This window comes from Rhinolophus sinicus, linkage group LG15 (genome assembly GCF_036562045.2).
Source record: "Rhinolophus sinicus isolate RSC01 linkage group LG15, ASM3656204v1, whole genome shotgun sequence".
In the NCBI taxonomy this organism is placed as follows: Eukaryota; Metazoa; Chordata; class Mammalia; order Chiroptera; family Rhinolophidae; genus Rhinolophus; species Rhinolophus sinicus.
Window position 1 is genome coordinate 38,316,809 of NC_133764.1, and position 17,920 is coordinate 38,334,728.

At 57.3% G+C, this 17,920-nt stretch overlaps 1 protein-coding gene and 1 non-coding gene across 2 annotated transcripts in view; both read right to left on the bottom strand.

The window, feature by feature from the left end:
- Window positions 1-17,920, bottom strand: part of DNAH17 (dynein axonemal heavy chain 17) — a 99,657-nt gene that overhangs the window by 36,274 nt on the left and 45,463 nt on the right. Inside the window, exons 31-49 of the mRNA XM_074320771.1 lie at window positions 17,524-17,649; window positions 17,250-17,357; window positions 16,394-16,525; window positions 16,030-16,190; window positions 15,366-15,522; window positions 14,107-14,211; window positions 12,576-12,733; window positions 12,011-12,149; window positions 11,579-11,806; window positions 11,023-11,160; window positions 9,986-10,118; window positions 8,976-9,103; window positions 8,115-8,263; window positions 4,672-4,954; window positions 4,422-4,595; window positions 3,989-4,196; window positions 3,164-3,329; window positions 954-1,056; window positions 170-317 (exon numbers count right to left, since the gene is read on the bottom strand). Of these exons, the coding sequence (XP_074176872.1) occupies window positions 170-317; window positions 954-1,056; window positions 3,164-3,329; window positions 3,989-4,196; window positions 4,422-4,595; window positions 4,672-4,954; window positions 8,115-8,263; window positions 8,976-9,103; window positions 9,986-10,118; window positions 11,023-11,160; window positions 11,579-11,806; window positions 12,011-12,149; window positions 12,576-12,733; window positions 14,107-14,211; window positions 15,366-15,522; window positions 16,030-16,190; window positions 16,394-16,525; window positions 17,250-17,357; window positions 17,524-17,649 (2,944 nt within the window). The remainder of the gene's footprint in view (window positions 1-169; window positions 318-953; window positions 1,057-3,163; window positions 3,330-3,988; window positions 4,197-4,421; window positions 4,596-4,671; window positions 4,955-8,114; window positions 8,264-8,975; window positions 9,104-9,985; window positions 10,119-11,022; window positions 11,161-11,578; window positions 11,807-12,010; window positions 12,150-12,575; window positions 12,734-14,106; window positions 14,212-15,365; window positions 15,523-16,029; window positions 16,191-16,393; window positions 16,526-17,249; window positions 17,358-17,523; window positions 17,650-17,920) is intronic.
- Window positions 5,833-5,906, bottom strand: TRNAR-CCU (transfer RNA arginine (anticodon CCU)). Its single transcript has one exon. It is a non-coding gene; the product is annotated as a tRNA-Arg (tRNA).

Consider the following 17,920-nt stretch of genomic DNA (forward strand, 5'->3'; position numbering starts at 1 on the left):
CCCCTCAAGCAATTGTATTTCATAACATCTCCTGTTGGAACATAGCATCATTTAAAACATATTGATTGAAAAGTAGAAATAAAATATTTACCAGGGGAAAATAGGAAGCAGCCATCAGCCCCATAAAGCAGCGGGTTACTGACGGGGGAGAGGAGACTGGCCGGCTTACCCAGGGCCGAGGCCACCAGCTGGCTGCTTATCCTCTGGACCAGCACGGGGGCCGAGCGGGAGGCCAGGTGTTGGCTCAGGATCGTGCTGTAGATGGTCGTGAGGGCCTCCTGCCCTGGGAAGCTCACGGCAAACACGCAGAAGTACCGCTGCCCGGGACAACCACATACCCGCGTCAGGCAGCTCTTGGGGACCAGCTCGTAGCCGGGCCGCCTTCTTGGGGTGCAGACTCTGTCCTCATCGCCTAATGTCTTGTGGGCATGGCCAGAATGGGCCCTTTCCCTCCCCGTGCCTTGGCTGTGGTAAAATCCCATTCAATGTTGGTTATATCTGAAACAGCCAAATTTACTTCATGCTTTCAAGAAAAATTTTGGTGGAAACAAGAGTGTCTCAAAGCCCAGGCTTGGGTTTGTATTCCAGGTCTCCGTCTGCTTAGATGATTCGGAGGTGAGGCCCTGCCTGGGTAGGGTCGCAATATACTACAGGATATCAAGCCAAATATTGGATGGGAAATGCTAATACTAAACAAATATTTGTTGTTTATCTGAAATCCATATTTGACTGGGCACCTGTATTTTCATTTGCTAAATCTGGCAGCCCTATGGGGCCCCCAGGGCTGGCCTCTCTGCTCCCCAGGATGTTCTGACACGTTCTGAAAGGTTAGGGAACTCTCCAGAGACTATCAGCCTGCAGCCCCGATGCCCCATATCAAGGCTTTTATTCTCCTTTGCCCAGGTGACCCTTAACCCCTGGCGACTGCAGAAATGAGCCCGCCTGCCGCCTACCTGAAGTCTGGAGTCGATGGTGAAGGACCCGGAGGTGGGGTTCATGCAAGCCACGTACTGACAGCTGTGCACCTCCTTCAGGGTCAGCTTCTGCCTGTCATACCTGCATGGGGAGACGAGTGTTGGCGTCCTGCCTCTACCCCCACTCCTCCTGCCCAACAATGCCTCAAATGTGGTTTAAAAAAAACAAAAACAAACTCAATAAATATTGATTGTGTGTGAAACAGCCAATTTTACTTCATGCTCTCAAGAGAAATTTAGAACTAGGAAGCAGCAGAGTGGTTCCAGATGCAGGTCTGGGTCTGTATTCCAGCTCTTTCATTTAGTAGCATCAGAACTCTGGGTGAGTTGGTTAACGCCTTGTGCCTCAGTGTTCTCATCTGAGCAATGGGTCATTATGTGGACGAAGTGAGCTAAGGCATGAAACACACTGAGAAGTGCAGCCAGAGTGTAGCACGGGCTCAGTACTTGTTTGTCCCCACCCCTGGGATCATTATGATTAGTACTGATGATGATGACGATCCTCGTCGTCACACAAAATAATTCCCTCGATGTCAGAGCACTGATGAGATTTCCAGGGGCTCCAATGTCTTTAAAGGATATAAAGGGTTTGCACATTTCTTCACATGCTTATTCCTTTTGGGTTTTCCCCCATTATGCATTTTTTTTTCTGTTGGGAGTTTGTTGCCTGTGCTTGTTGATTTATAGAAATTCCTTGTATACCCCAGGCATGAATCCCCTGTCAGTTGTAGACATGGCAAGTACCTTCTTCCATTCTCTTAACTCTGTATTATGTTGGTCCATGGTGTCTCTTGTGAAAAATATTTCTTAACTTTGATGTAAATCCAAGTCATCATTTTTGGGCCTTCTGGTTTTGAAATTTATGTTCAAGAAGCCCTTCCCCAGGTCATGGAGATATTCTCCCATTTTCTTCTATCAACTTCGCAGTTTCACCTTTTGCGTGTAGGTCTGCATGCCCCATGGGCTCACCCTTGTTTCTGTGGCAGGCGGTGTTCTGGGTCGCTGCGTCTTCCACACTTGCTGAAATAGCTGCTAAACGGCCCACCCTCCCGTCAGTCCCACCTTTATCTGATATTCTAGAGGGATTTTTCACTGCCTCCCGCTTCTAAAGATTCTTCAGGATAAGCTCAAGAGCAGGTGAGGACCCAGGACTGAAGCTTCACAACTTTGAGGGCCCTCTTTAAGGAGAAGAAAATGAAACGTCTTAGTTTTACAAATTTTGCAAGAACGTGGGGCCTGGTGAACCCATTTCGAGGGCGTGGAACCAGGGGACTGTGTGAGCGAGGGGCTCCCAGTTGATTGTCCTCAAGGGGCGTGGACAGCCCTCATGCTTCCTCTCCTGCCTCCTACACCCGCCTTCCCCTAACCTGTTCTCGGCCCTGGCTGTCCCATAGCACTTTCAGTTCCTCAAAGATGTCTAGCTCTCTCAGGCCCCGCTTAGAGCCACCCCCTGGGCCAGCTCTGTCACCTCCCCTAGGGAGCCAACCCTAACAGCCATCCCCACATTACAACCTGTAGCATGCCTGCTGTCCTTACTGGGTTCCTACAGCTGTGAGCTCGGGGAGTTGGCGTCGTGTCGTGGGGACAAGGTAAGCGATGGGATCAGGCAATGTGGGCTTCACCTCCGGCCCTGCCACTTAGGGCTGTGACCTCAAGCAGGTGACTTAACCCCTCTGTGCCTCTAATTCTTGGCAGTGACAGGCAGGCTCCACGCATCCACTGACTGGTTTCTGATGAGGTTTTTTTTCGGGTTCTTCTGGTCTCAGAACCCCCGGGTTTGGCCTGGGCTGCTTGCCAGGTCATCACAAGACCCATATTTTAGCTGCACTGAATATCTGGTCTTTCCAAACTGCAAACTTAAACATGCCCCCCTTGGCTTCCTCTGTCCAGCAGCCATGGGTCCTGGGGTCTGGGTGCAGCGCCCCCCCCGAGGCGCCCTCTCCCTCTGGCTCGCACACTCCAGTCACACCAGCAACAGTGGCTCCTCCACCAGCCACTCTGCCTCCTGCCACCGGGCCTCTGCACATGCTCTCCCGCCAAGGTCCATCCCATGGCCAGTCCCGACTCAGCCTCCAGCTTCCAGCTGCCCTGCTGCCTCCCCAGGAAAGTGTGAACTAGCCCCCCTGTGCTCCTTCGTGGCCATAGGATGGGGCGGGGGTTAGCGTGGTAGTGGGTGGGGGAAGCATCACCAGTGCCCGTGGTCCATGTGCTGTCGGATGAGGGTGTGCGGGGCCACCGTCCCATATTTGTCCACCTCGGGCATGTTCATGTCATCGATGAAATAGATCAGCTTCTTGGTGCCTGGCGGCCCGAAGTTCCTCCCTGATTTCTTCTCTAGCGGCTTCTCAAGAACCCCTAGAGAGGGGAGCGTGTTGGCCACCAGTGCACGGTGGATCCGAGGGGGGTATCGGACCCAGAGCCCCCAGCAGCAGGTGCAGCAGCCCAGGCAGTGGCCCTGGAGGGGACCCCGAGGGTGGGTGGCTTTACCTCCATCACCCTCAGGGGTGAAGGAGAGGGTGGTGGACACCGAGATTGGGAGGCAAGGGTGGCAGGAACCTAGTGCCCTGTCAACTTTGGGGCCACCTCTGATTGGTTTATCAGAGGAGCTCCCTGTGGGATCTGCCTGGGAGCACTGGGAAGAGGGTCCTGGCTGCCACTCTGTCCCCTTTACTCTGGGGATAGAGGCCAGTGGGCAGGGGTGTGGGAAATGTAGAGGCAGCTGGCAAGTCCCTGGGTCTGTGGTGAGAAGGGACAACAGGAAATGGGGTGGGGAGGAGCCATGTAATTTGTGTGTCCAGGCCTGGCTGTAAGGACCCCCCTTGTCCTCAGCCTCACCCCGAAGCTCTGCTCCTGGCCCTAGCCCCACCTCGCACCCCAGCCCCACCCAGCACCCCCAGCCTCACCTTGCACCCCCAGCCCCACCCTGCACCCCCAGCCCCACCCTGCACCCCAGCCTCACCCAGCATCCCCAGCCCCACCCTGCACCCCAGCCCCACCCTGCACCCCAGCCCCACCCTGCAGCATAGCGGAGGTCGTGTAGAAGTTGAAGGGCACAGCCTGCACTAAGTAGTCGTCAGTGTTGAGGCTCTCCAGCTTGTCACCCATCAGCACCGACTTGCCCGACCCTGCGTTCCCCACCAGCATCACCGGCCACGACTTCTCCATGAGCAGGTCCATGAAGTAGCGGATGCGGATGGTTTCCGTGGTGTGCACCAGAGAGGCCTGTGGCAGGGGCAGGGGGTGGGGGGGGGAGGAGCTGTGACCCTCAGACAGACCTGAGCCTCCAATTGCCAGCTCTGACCAATTTGCAGACCTGAACAGTTTTACTTCAAAGGTCCTACTGCCGAGAACCATTTGCCTTTGGACACCCGGTGAACAAGCGTGCGATGGGACGCTGGGTCCTGCTCCTAAATCGTCTGTCAATTGTCTCCAATCGGGGTCAGTTACCTGCAGTGGGACGTCAGGGTCCAGCTCAAAGGAGGGCACTTTGTCTGTCCAGGGCAGGAACTTCTTAGTGTCAGGGTCCAGGTAGTAGTCAAAGATGGTTCCCTGCGAGGGGAACTTGATTGTTTTGAATTCATTGGTCCACCATTTGCTGAACTCCACACGATAATCTATAAGCTGTGCAACAATAAAAACGTCAGAAGGGCCCGGCTCAGAGGTGCCAGGAGGCCTCGGCGGGGCGGCCAGCACTCACCTGGTCCTGGAACATGGCCCCCCCGAAGGCCCAGAAGCAGGCGAACACGAAGTAGAGCTCATACAGCTCCTTGGGGGAGTCGGGCGGCGCGCTCTTCTCCGTGAGGAGGCACTCGAGCAGGTTCAGGATGGTCTGGATGACCGTGATCTCCGGCACCGGCGTGATCCTCTTAAACCCGAAGCGCAGCTTGTCCAGGCAGGTGGGCAGGTACTTGTCGAAAAGGATCATGAGGTTTGCCTTCTCAGACTGCACCTTGCGCCTCTCGATCCAGCTGCTCACCACCCTGGGCGAGACGGGGACGGGCTCGTGAGGACGGGGCCACCGCGTCGGGTCGGCCCCGCGTCTCTCCCCCTGGAGAACACCTCTCGGCACCTACACGTGATTCTGCTGTGCCCACCTGGCAACACCGACCACAAGAGGGTCTGATGAGGGTGCTGGTGCTCTGAGCATGTGCTCCCTTCCTGACAGTCGAGCTATGGAGGTGCTAAAAGCCTAGAACAACTGGAAACCATCCTGGCGACCCCCAAATGAAGCTAATACGAGGCTAGTAGAGCTGAGGAAAGGTTTCATGACATCATTGGGAGGGGGCAGAAAGAAGGGGAAGAGAAGGGAGAGGAGAGGCCCAGGGACGTCTCACTGTATCATCTAGACTCCTGGATCCAACCATGACTGAAGCATGCATTGGTGAATTGAGCAAACAGGTTTTTCACCCTCTCCCTTTTCTTCCGCTCCCCCGCTCCCCACTCCAGTTCAAGCCGTTGTTTCTCAGTCTAGTTGTGTAGGACACAGCTCCCTGGCCCATGCTGGTATTATGAGCCTTGCGCTCCCCCCAGCTGAGGCAGTTGGTTGCTGGTCGTCGGTTGGCTGCTCACAGCAGCTCATGGCAGCTCTCGCTGGCTGCCGGCCACTCACGATGGCTGCTGGCCGCTCACGATGGCTGCTGGCCACTCATGCTAAGCTGCTGGCCACTCATGCTGGCCACCGGCTCCTCCTGGCAGCACATAGCAGCCTGTGGCAGCACACAACAGCCCACAGCAGCACAGCAGCCCGTGGCAGCACACAGCAGCCCACGGCAGCTCATGCCAACCTCCAGCTGCTCACAGCAGCCCAGCTCCAGGGGAGAGGTCTTTTCACAGTCTTAGCTGTAAGGGCGCAGCTCACTGGCCCATGTGGGAATCGAACCCACGACCTCGGCGTTAGGAGCACAGTGCTCCAACCACCTGAGCCACTGGGCCCGCCCAGGTTTGTGTTTTTGTTTCCTGTTTTTCCTTGCTTCAGTTGGCTTGAGTTGAATTTGTCACGTTCAGTGGAAGTGTCCAAACCAATACAACGGGCAATCCCGAGGAGCCCTGTCGCATTATCTGGCACACACCCACTTCTGGAGTAGGTCGCAGAGACATGGCCCCCACAAGGTGAGGGCGTGGACTCTAGAGACAGACTGCCTGGACTTGAATGGATTCTACCGTGACCAGCAGTGGCCAAGGGCCAGCTACTCCACGTGTCTGACTGGGTCCCCGGCTTCTCATCCATAAATGGGGGTGATGATGGCCACTGCCATTTCAGAGGATGTCCAGGTTGGTATTTTTAAAGCTCACAGAAGAGAGCCTGCCCCATGGTGAGTGCTAAGTAAGCGTCTGCTAAAAGCGTGAGCAGGGTCCAGCTCCCTTGCTGGTCAGTGTGTGCGTCATTTCTAGGACGCCCGAAGCATAAGCAGGGAGCTGACATACCATACAGCTAGCCTGCCATCTGCAGCATGACACACTCGCCTTCTGGGTGTGAGCTCGCGCTCTGGAAGCTCTGTTAGAACAGAGAACCCAGGGCCGCTAACCTTTGTTCCTTTGCCCCCTGGAGTACCAGGGAAACAGAGCAAACTCTTACACAATCTATGTCTGCAAGCCAGACGCGGTGCCCCAGCGAGGAACTGAATTCCAGATACAGCAGGTCTTCAGAACAGAGACCAATTTGCAAATCTGTACAAAGACCAATTTGCAAATCTGTACAAAGACTGCTGTGCTTGCCTTCGGTTTTGAAGCCGTTTAGGTCAAATTTCACATTTTGCCTTGGTCGGAGTCATGCAGTGCCTACAAATAAGCTGCTGGCTGTGGCCTGAAATCGAGCCGAGACACACACACTTGGGAAGACCAGTTGGCTTCTGCGGGCCCCTGCCCTCCCCACCGAGGCAGCTGGCCGGCCAGCGGCCCTGGAACCTCACAGCCGTCCTCCTCTGGCATGTGCTCACTGTCTCTGGCCTGGAGCCACTGCTGGCCCTGCAGCCACAGTGGGAGGGCTGCTCGTTCTGTCCTGGGACCCCGGCACCCTTCTCTCAGCCTCTTTCCTTCTCTCCTCCAGCAAAGCCTGGGCTCTTCCTCCCCAAAGAGCTACTCACCCTCTTGGTCATTCTGCTGTGAGCCCCAAGAACAGCCCCTGGCTGAAGGGCGGGTGGGTCTGCAGTCCCCCACTCTGTCCACACCTGCTTATCTTCTGGCCCTTTCCTCCCTGCCCCTACTGGGCATCCCCTGGGTGCCCCACAATCCCATCTGCTTCCTGCCCCCTGTCCCCGCATCTTAGCAGCTCCCACCTGGACTTCATTTCCGTTCTCTTGCCTTGTCTGCTGCCCACCCTGAAAACTGAGTGGGCAGAAGGGTGGCCCCTCAAAAGACATGTCCACCCGGACATGAGTGTCACCTTTGGAAAAGGGTCTTTGCGGACGTGATCACGTTAAGGATCTCGAGATGAGATCATCCTGGATTAGGGTGGCCCTCATCCAGTGTCTGGTTCTTATGAGAAGCGGGGAGTTGGGACGCAGAGGCGTGCATGGAGGGAGAACCATGTGAGACACGAGAGGCGGCCAAGTGAAGACAGAGGCAGAGTGATTCATCTACAAGCCAAGGGAGGCCAAGGAACGTCTGGAGCCACCAGAACCGAGGAGAGAGCCCGGGACAGACCTCAGGCTGCAGGAGGAGCCAGCCCTCCTGACGCCTCCATTTTGGACTCTGGCCTCCAGAACTGACACAATGAATTTCCACTGTTTGAGGCTACCCAGCTCATCGGCCTGCGTCACGGCGGCCACAGGACACGACCACAAGTGGGGTGACCTGTGTTGTTGGAGAAGAAGGCTCAGTGGGGTTGGGTCTCAGTGGCTCTCCAGGCCTCTGAGGGTCAGGCCATCCTGTCCCCACAGGGGCCACTGAGCTCAGGGACCCCTCTCAAACCCTGGCCTCGCCATGCTGCCCCCGTCCCAGCAGACAGTCTCCCTTCCCACTGCAGAGGCACAGAGCGAGTCACGCGTGACTCACACCTCCTTCTCTCCCCTCACCTGCAGACTTGCCTGCACCTGCGAACACCCATGAATGTGCACATGCACTCGTGTGCACCTCTGAAACGCCACCAGCCTCGTCTTTCTCTGCCACAATGTGGGGCGGGAGAACTAACACGCAACTCACGGGTTCCACCCTAGATCCGCAGGGTTGATGTAAAGAATGCCGGCTCTAGAGACGGTGGCCGGGGTGGCTGTCCTCAGGTGGCTAATCTCAAACACCAGCCTCATGGTGCGGTTCAGGGGGATCCGCTCGTTGCTGGCCAGGGTGAGGACCTAGGAAGGGAGAGCCCCGGGGTTTTCAGCGGGAACTGCACTGTCATCCTGATGGTGTGTCACACGGAAACATCTCAGAAGTGGCGGAGGAAGCCGGGGACCCCCGCAGCCATGCCTACCGCTGACCAGCTTCTGCTGAGCCAGCGTTTCTCTGCTGTCCTTGATGTTGTCCCACCTATGCCTCCTCCGGCCTGGGGACAATGCGAGAGGCTTCCAGATGTGTGTGCATGTAGGACTTCACTGCAATATTCAATCTGCGTTTTCAAACCATGACCCCTTCCTGCCCTCCCCGGGAATTCTGCAGTGCCTTCCTCCACCCAACTGAGAATCATTTTCTTAAGGTGCTTCTAGATCATTCTGAATACCGCGTCTTCCTTCCAAGGTATTATCTCTCCTTTCCATGTTATGCTGCATGTCAGCTGGGCAAGAATGCTTTCCATGTCTTCCTCCCCACCCACGCTGCTGCCCCAAATGTCTACGATGGGCCACACATGGGCCTGTACCCTGAGGAACACATCCATGACAGGGGACCTTCCCAGGTTCATAACTGTCTGTACGGAGTTTCAGGGAGACCCCACCCCCTCCCCGAGTCCTAGTCTGTGATAGGTTCTGTCTGCTGTATGTGGCGGGTGGAGATGTGGGACATTTCCCATGAGCCCCCCATTACTGCGGTCCTGGGGTTCTAGCTCTGGGATCCAGGAGCCCCTCAAACCTTGTTGTCATCCATGACAGTGTTGAGAGATTCAATCCACATAGGGTCTATGTCCCCGTCCAGGACTATCCACTTGGGGCCGTCGTGAGTGATGTTGGCCAGGTCCCGCATAATGGAGGAAAAAAGGCCTGTGAGTAAGCAGGGCTGGTGTGAGCAAGGCTGGTGTGAGCAGAGCTGGTGTGAGCAAGGCTGGTGTGAGCAAGGATGGTGTGAGCGAACAGGGCTGCTGTGAATAGAGCTGGTGTGAGCAGGGTTGGTGTGAGACCGCAGGGGCTGAGAAAATCTTGCAGAAATAGATGTATTGTTTGATATGAGGGGTGATCAAGTCACAAAAAAAAAGCTGGGTGAGGGGTAGAGAGGGAGTGGGGGGCTGGGAGGGCCCCTCACGGGGTGTTTGTTGCTGGAGCAGAGGCCTCCTCAGGCTTCCAATCTGGAAGGAGGTGCATGGCAGCTCTGATAGAGTGTAGGGCTGGTGCCCCGACAAGCAATGTGCACCTACCTCATCCATTACTTCAGTGCCCCTCCCTCCACCTGGATCACACCCTGGGTCCCCCCACTTGTTCCCCAGCCTGTCCAGCCCATTCTCCAATGTCCCGAGTTCTTTGTATAAAGTGAAAATCTCATCGAGCCCTTCCCCAGCCCCTCACGGCTCGGGCCACTCCAACCTGACTTTCTGGAGTGGGGGCCCCTGCTCCCCTCAGCCTGCTCAGGGCAGCTCTGCTGATGCTCAAATGTCCCCAGTGCCTGCGGATTCCTGGTTCCTCCCCTGCCTGGTGGAGCGACCTGGCTCCTCCTGCATTCTCAACGCTCTTCGTAAGCTCCATCACTACACACTGTGCGGATGGGAGCCCCCCACCCCAGACCTGCTGAGCACCTTCCTTGGAGCCGGCCAGGCATGTGGTAACAGCTCAGCTCGTGCTCACTTCATGGTGCTCGGTGAGTGGCCTGGGACAGCAGCTGGCGAGCCCACGCCCCCGTGCAGCCCACCCTAGGGCCACCGCCCCCATTACCGTCTTTCCATTCCCTGGTCGCCGGGTTGATGATGCCGAAGAGCTCATCACAGGTGACGGCCTTGGGGTCCAGGTCCACTGCGACCGGCTTCCTCTTCAGGTTCTGGTAGGTCTTGTTGAGAGATCTGAGAACCTGGGCAAAGTCAGGGGCACTCAGGACCGGGCTGGGGAACGACGCCCACGCAGTGAGGGGCCCTGCATGTGAACTCGGAGCCCAGAATCCCTGCCCTGGGTCTGTTTTGCTTTGGTGACATGCAGGTGAGTTTGTGTCCCCCAAACAAGGATGCGGGGATGGGAAACGTGCTGTAATGGTTCCCGGCTGCAGACAGCAGACAGCTGCTGGCCTGAGACCACGCTAAGATCAGGAAAATTCACATGAGTTTCCTGACAATAAAAGCAGACATGCTCACTGGAAAAAAAACCTTAAGGGATGAAAACAAGCCATAATTCCTCCACTCAGAGCAAAGGATTTTTAAAGACGTTTGAGGCTATTTCATATGTATATACATATGTCCCTTTTTAGTAAATGGGGTCCTGACAGTTTCTGCCTTTTGAGAAACAACTTGCCGTGCGTGTCCCCAGGTTATTGGTCTTGAAATGACCTCAATTAGAGCACAATGGTACACGCTGTGAGCATCCAGCTGAACACTTGGCCGCTCCAGAGTTTTCCAGTGTTTGTTACAGACATTTGTAACGTTGGCTGCCACCCTCTGCTTTCACCACGGCCCAGGCAATGGCAGCAGACGGGCTGGGAGTCTGCCCCCACGGAGGCAGGTCAATCCCAGAGAAGGACCCCTCAGTGGTACCAGGGCCTTGTGGCCACTTCTTGCCGCCTCCCCCGCCCCCCACATCACAGCTTCCTTCTCGGCCCAGGACACATTTTCGGGTGGGGGGCCTCCCAGGATGCACTGGGCTGGGGTCCTTGGGGTAGGGGGAGGTGAGAGAGGGCCGACCCCCTAACGGCACTCCACCACGGTGCTGGGAGCTTGCAGGATCCTGCCGGGGGGACCCCACAGCGGGGACATGGGGTGACGTGCCTGAGACTTGCCGCTGCCTGCGTTCCCAATGACGAACACCGAGTGACGCACTTGCAGCAGCTCCTCCAGCTGCACGACCTTCAGCAGGAAGCTGTCTTCCGCCTGCAGCTTGAGCTCCACGATGCTCTGCTTGATGACCTGGGGGCACACGCAGTGGGGCTGCTGGGCACGGGTGCCAGGCCCCGCGACGGCCCCGGGGGGAGCTTCCCACCTAGCAGGAGAGCTTGTGGGGCAGCAGTGGCCCTCGGGGTGGACGTGGAGCTACTGAGACAGCCCAGGTTTGCCCGAAGCCCCTCAGCTCCTCCCGAGACGCCCAGCACTGAGCGAGGACTGGCCAGGGCTGGAGAGGCAGCTTGTGGCCTCAGGGTTTTCCTCGTAGCCGAGGGAGCCGCATGTGTGTGCCCGTTGTGGGCTGGCGGATGTGGCCACCTACCCCAATGTTGCCCCTGTGACCTAGGCACCAATCTGACATGTGGCAGAAAGAAATGTCCTCGGCGGGCAGGCAGCGCTGACACAGCTGGGCTCGCAGGCTGGACTCGAGGCCCAGTGTACTCACCTTTTCAAAATTCAGGTCCCGTTTCCGAGGCACGTCCAGGGCCGGGAAGAGGTCCCCAATCAGCCCCATGAACACGGGCAGGTCGTCGGTCACGATCTTGGGGATGTTGAAGTCCCTCAGCGCCCTCATGAGCACTTGGTCCTCGGCCCGGCTGGGGTCGCCCCTCTTCAGCGAGCCGGCCACCACCAGCACAGACTTGATGGCCCTCAGGCCCCAGTCGTAGTGATCCTGTGGGCGCACAGGTGTGAGCACATGTTCCCACGCTGGCCGGCAATGCTGCCTCCCCCCGAGGTGGGCTTGGGGTCAAGGACGGCTGGGACTGGGGCACGTGGAACCTTCACCAGCCCAGTCTGGACAGCAACCTGGGCTGCCTGCGTTTTAAACCCCTCATGTGCCCCGGCTCTGTGGGCCCAGGATACCGTCAGCACACACCTGCTTCGACAGCAGCTCTTTGCACAAGGTGTAGAGTGTGATGAACTTCCTGGCCAGAAGGCGGGCCTCCAGAAAGCCCTCGGCCACCAGCATGATCTCACAGATGAGCTCAAAGTCGGGGACGACCATGGCACAGGGCCTGGGGAGACCAGTGGGGTCTGCCTTGGCTTTGCCCCCCTGCCACCCACGCCCTCCCTGCCCCTCCCCACCCAGGTGTGCACTTCAATTGCTGGGAGGACCACGGGTCTCGATCCTAGGGCACGGAGCTGGGTCCCGGGCCTGTTCCCCTCCCCTCCACTCTCCCTACCCCTATTTTCCTCCACACCGGGGCCTCCAGGCCCTGCTCTGAGAGCCGCTCTGAACCCTGCCTTTCATTGCCTTGTACCAATGGGCAGGTTGCGCCCTAGTGGGGACCTCTGCCACCAGGAAGACACCGGCTGCTCTTAGGGGCCCGCCTGCTGGTCCCCGCCTGACTCGGGAGCCTTATTGCACCATATCTCCTCTCTCCCGGCTCTGCCTCCCTCTTCTCCTCTCCTGGCGCCTCCTCACCCTCCTGTCCACACACCTGAACAAGGCCTTCAGGTTCTCGGGCAGCTCCGTGCGCCCCGCGTACCCAGGGTTCATGGTGATAAAGAGGCCGACGGTGGGGATGAGGCTTATCATCTCTCCCAGGAAACTGAACTTCTTCTTTTTGGCCCGAATGGCATCCTGGACGCATTTCACCTACACGATTGGCACAGTGACACGTCAACGTGGAAACCACCAGCTTCCTTTGCGGTGAAGCAGGTGGCTGTGCCTTTGCAGAGGACCCTCCAGGTTTCTCTCTCATTTTTTAGATGAAACTTTAAATTCTGAGACAATTGTAGGTTCACGTGCGGTTGGAAGTGAGAATGTGGAGGAGACCGTGTGCGCCCTCACCCAGCGACCCCAAAGGTGGCACCTCGCACAACCGCACTACAGCATCACTGCCAGGACATGGCTGGACAGTCAGGATGTTTCTGTCACCGAGAGGACCCCTTCTGTCCCCTCTACAGCCACACCCTCCTCCCTCCCGCCACCACTCTCTCCTTGACCTGCACAGCCCATGTCTGTAATTCTGTCATTTCATGAATGTCACTAAGTGGATTGTACAGTATGTCACCTGAGATGGGCTTTCGTCACCTGCAAAAGGCCCTGGAGATTCCTCCAGGCTGTTGCTGTGTCAATGGTTTGTTCCTCGTAATGGACACATACTGTCCCACCTCCCAGCCGTTTTATGAGTCCCGTTCCTGCTCTGGCAGTGTCCCCTGGCAGGACTGACTACAGCCGGCTCCACATTAGACAGTCTGCAAGGAAGCCGGCTGGCCCTAGGTAGATCATCCGCGCCTGCTGAGGTGGCTGCAAAGCTCCAAGCCACCACGTGAGGGCGCCCCATGCTCATGGTGAAAACCTTTCAAAGGCCTGCCTGCCTTCCTAGGCCTCCGCCTTTAGAGCAAACCTCCTCCTGACTCTCCACAGTGACACGCTGCAGTGTCAGCTCACACGCTGCGGGGCAGGGGGCTAGGGGCGGAGGGGGGGGGCGCGGGCAGAACCCATTAGAATGCTTTGCTGCCTCCATCTGTGCATGGCCTCTCCTTAAGTCTGTTCCAGTTCTTGCTTCTCCATTCCAGTCAACAAATAGTTACTGCCTGAAACAATTAACTCCCACTCCCCCTTGTCCCAGCTTCCCCCTGTGGGTCCTGTGCTCTGGCCTGGGTGTTCCCAAAACATTGGGGCACATTTCCTCCTTCCTTTCTCCCTTTTCCTCCTGTTCTCTCCCAGTACCCTTGTCTAATCGATGAACTCCTATGCATCCTTCAGTGCCCAACCCCCCTGATAGCTACAACAAAAGCCCTCTGTCCCGGTCCCCCAAGCAAAGTTAATTATCCCCGTATCTACATTTGGTCACACACATGCCACTGCATCTGACTGATTCTTATTGTGTTTGCTTCTGTTTGCCTAGCTGAGTGCAGGTCCCTGAGGACAGGGCTGTGGCCTCACTCAGCTCTGTGGCCCTGTCAGAGGAAAGCTGACGACCTCCCCAAGCTGGCTTGACCCAGAGGCCATGGCGGCCCTACCTGCACAGCGATCACAGACAAGACCTCCACAGAGATTCGGTTAAACTCGTCAAAGCAGCCCCAGGCTCCGGTCTGGGCCAGGCCCTTGTAGATGTTTCCACAGGACTGGAAAGGGTGAGATTGGAGAGGAGTGTGTGGGGGAGGGGAAGAGACACCGCCACCTGGCAGCGAGCTGGCCTGGGCCCCGCCAGCTGAGCTCACAGTCCTGTTCATGGCTCCCAGGCCGAGGTTAGGACCAGGAGGGAGGGCGAGCTGGCACGACAGCCCACTCCCCAGAAGGGATTAATACAACATGGGGCTGGGTACCAGGAAGAGCCCTTCCTCCCTCGGCACCCCCTTGGCACCCAGACCTTCCTAGGATGGGGGCTTGGCCCCAGCTCCGATGAGTGCATTTATTTAAGTCAGTCCTTGCATTTTTCCGAGGAGGTCTTCCTTCTAAGGTGGGGGCAGGGGGAGCACGCCCTCCCCAGCCGGGTGATCAGGGTGTTCCTTCCTTGTTTATATGCAGATTCCAGATGGATACGGAATTCCTTCTAGGGTTGCCAGCTTCAGGTTTCCCGTTACTAAAACCTAGGAGGCTGGTGTGGGTGTGGCCTAGACCGTCAGGAGGGGCAGGCAGCTGGCCTCAGCCTCAGGAGAGGTCTCTCTGCCTTCGGGGTTCAGAGCCCAGACCAGGATGGGGAGGGAAGGCCCCCTGCAGGCCCGGACTCCTGACCTCAGCGCCCTCCCCTCCCCCACCCACCAGAGGCTCTTTGGCCTGGACCTGGAGGGTGTCCTCTCTCCCAGGGCCCTTTGACAACTGACACTGTTCTTTAAAGCCTCGTGACTGCTGGGACCCAGCCCACCCCCTGCTCCCTTCCCAAGCCTCCTGGACATTTCCCCGGGCAGCCCCTCCCTGAACCTCGTCAGAGGTGCTCACTCTGTCTGGAATCCTTGGAAGCCAGGCAGGGAGGGGTTACGTCCATGGGCAGGCAGGACACCTGGGACTGGGTTTGTCAACCTGGGAGCCTCTCCCAGGCATACTTGTCATGCTCAAGAGGCCCCAGCTTCCCAGGAAGGCCGAAGCCGCCAGGAGTTCAGCTGTTGGCCTGTCCACGGGGTGGAGGCCATCGGCGAACTGGGGACCTGGCGCCTCGTCCCTGGATGGGGCCGGCAGTGTACAGACATCTAGAGCTCTCCTGGGGCGTGGAGGCTGCAGCCTCCTGGGGGAGGGGCCATACTGGGTCCTCCAAGGGGACCTCTGGGCCTGGGGTACATACCTTGTAGTCCATCTGCTCGGAGCAGTTGAAGACATACACCATGGTGCCCAGCGCCCTGCCCAGGTCCTTGGTTGTCTCTGTCTTGCCAGTCCCGGCAGGGCCCGCGGGGGCTCCACCCATGATCAGGTGGAGAGACTGGGTCAAAGTTATGTAGCATCTGCAAGGGACCTCTGATAAACTCCTGTGCTGCAACCCCATTTCCACCCACTTTCCTTTCATTGTGGTTTCAATTACACCTGCCCACACCTTTGACAGAGGGAGCTGTGACAGGGGAGCACTCGGGGCTACTGACAAAACAGTAACAGTCATTAGAGTCATAGCACGTCCCTGAGGGTTTACTCTGAGCCTGCTGGTCTCGGTGCGAGTGTTAATTAATTTGCTCACCCCTCACTGAGCACATAGGATTCACGAAACCTCATCCCCACTCACTGCGCAGGCCCTCAGGAGGTCCTGCAACACCCCGAGGCCGCACAGCTAGTGTCCGATGCGGGGGTTAGCACACAGTGCCCAGAGTACATGGCAGATGGCAGGACTGACCCGGACCCAGGTCCCTCTGACCCAAAGGCCCAGTTCTTTCAGCAGAAGGAACTGTGGAGAAGAGCCCACAGAGAACACTGATTTGCTTTTCTGAGTCACGCAGGGAAGGCGGCCCGGGCGTCCTCACCTGTCGGTGAGCGGGGTGATGACCAGCCGTGGCGTGTTACCCAGGTACTCGTACGAGTACTGGATCTGGGCGTCGCAGATGTTGGCGAAGCAGTGCCTCTTCTCCTCATCCCAGCGATGCCGGAGCTGGGACTGCCAGGTGAAGGCCTGCGAGCTCTCCACCTGCGGGAGGCCCGTTGGAAGCAGCTTGTCTCTAGGCCCATCCCTGACCCGGGAGGCTCTGGCCCTCCTCCAGTGCAGGGGTGAGTCTCGGGGAGGGGGGAGGGGAGGACGCTGCCAGGAACACAGTCACCTCCCCAAGGAAGAGGCCAATCAGGGGCCAGAGTCCCCACACCGGTGGCCTGGCCAGCCCCCAGGGCTCGTGCCTTGGCCGTGATCATCTTGGCCACCACGTCTCGTGCGTGCACGTCGATTGTGCAGATGGTCATGATCTTCATCCTGTCGCCAGCGTTGAGGTTCCCGATGAGCAGCGTGATGAGCGCGTTCAGCTGACTGATCTGCAGGAGCAACGGCCCCTTTGCTGGGACACCTGGTGGCGCCCGCCCCCCACTGGGTGGCCCAGGGCTGGGTGGGCCCCCGGGAGCTCACTGTGCACTTGTTCTCAGTAATGAAACATAGAAAGAAGTTCCCTGTGGGGGTGGGGTGGGCTGGGGAGCAGCCCCCGATGGACCCCACTGAGCCACCAAGAAGACGCAACAGAAGAAAAGCTGGTGCTATGGCACGTGGTGGACAGTCAGGGAAAACGGGACTTTAAAGCCATCAGAGAACATGCATATTTTTATATATGTCAGTTATATGCACACAAAAGGATTAGAATAATATATATATTTAGTATATGTATTTCACTCTATATTATATTATATATACTATCACATTATATGTTATATGCTATATATTTAGTATGTTACACATACTAAATAATATCACTAGAATAACAATTCGATAAGAATATGTTGACAATGGTTACACCTGGTGATGGGTTATGGGTAGCTTTTCCTTCATCCACTTAAAAATTATATGTAGTTTATAAATTTCTAACCAGGAATCTTTTAAAAAGTAAACGACTCGTGGTAGCATGTGGTGATTTCCCGACAAGAAATGGAAGCCGTGGATTTCCACAGGGGTAGCCCTGGGGCAGACCCACCGGGGTTCTGACGGGCACAGCCCTGGAGACGGCCCTGGTGCTCTCGCCGATTCGTGGGGTCCCCGGGGCCCGCACACCTGCTTTTTGTTGTAGTCTTTGATAGCGTTCTCGTATCCTTCCTCCAGCCGCGCAAACGCCATGCCCACCTCCGTGGTCCACCAAATCTGAGTGCACGTGAGCGCCACCTGGAGGCAGAGGGGCCCGGCCACCCGCAGTGAGCCATCCATCCTCCCCGCAGAAGCCTCCACGCCGTAAGTTAGGCTGTGTCGCTGGACTGCGGTTACCACAGGGAACCGCTGAGCATGGCGGGCCCGCCCCTCCTCTCAGACCCGGAGTCCCCGTGCCTCTGACCTGGGCGGGGTAGTCAAAGATCCACTGCTCCCTGGGCTTCTCCTCATATGTCACCACAGCTTCTGGGATTTCGTGTCGGAGGGTGGCGCACATCCGGTCCATCACTCGGTTCAGCCAGACTTCCACCTGCGGGCAGGAGCCACAGTGACCAGGGGCCACGAGCGCCTCTAATTGCAATGCCTTGCTTTGTTGTGAAAAAAGAAAGTCATTCATATTTGCCCTCCCCATCATCCCTGGAGTGGAAATGGCAAGGTTCTTACAGAGCAGTAAGAATGACCCACTTGGCCAATGGGGTTGGGAAGCCCAGTGGTACCCAGGCAAACCTGGCTGGCATGGGCGTGTGTGCATACATTGTTCTAGGCAGAGAAGGGAGGGGGTCCAGAGAAGAATTTAGCAG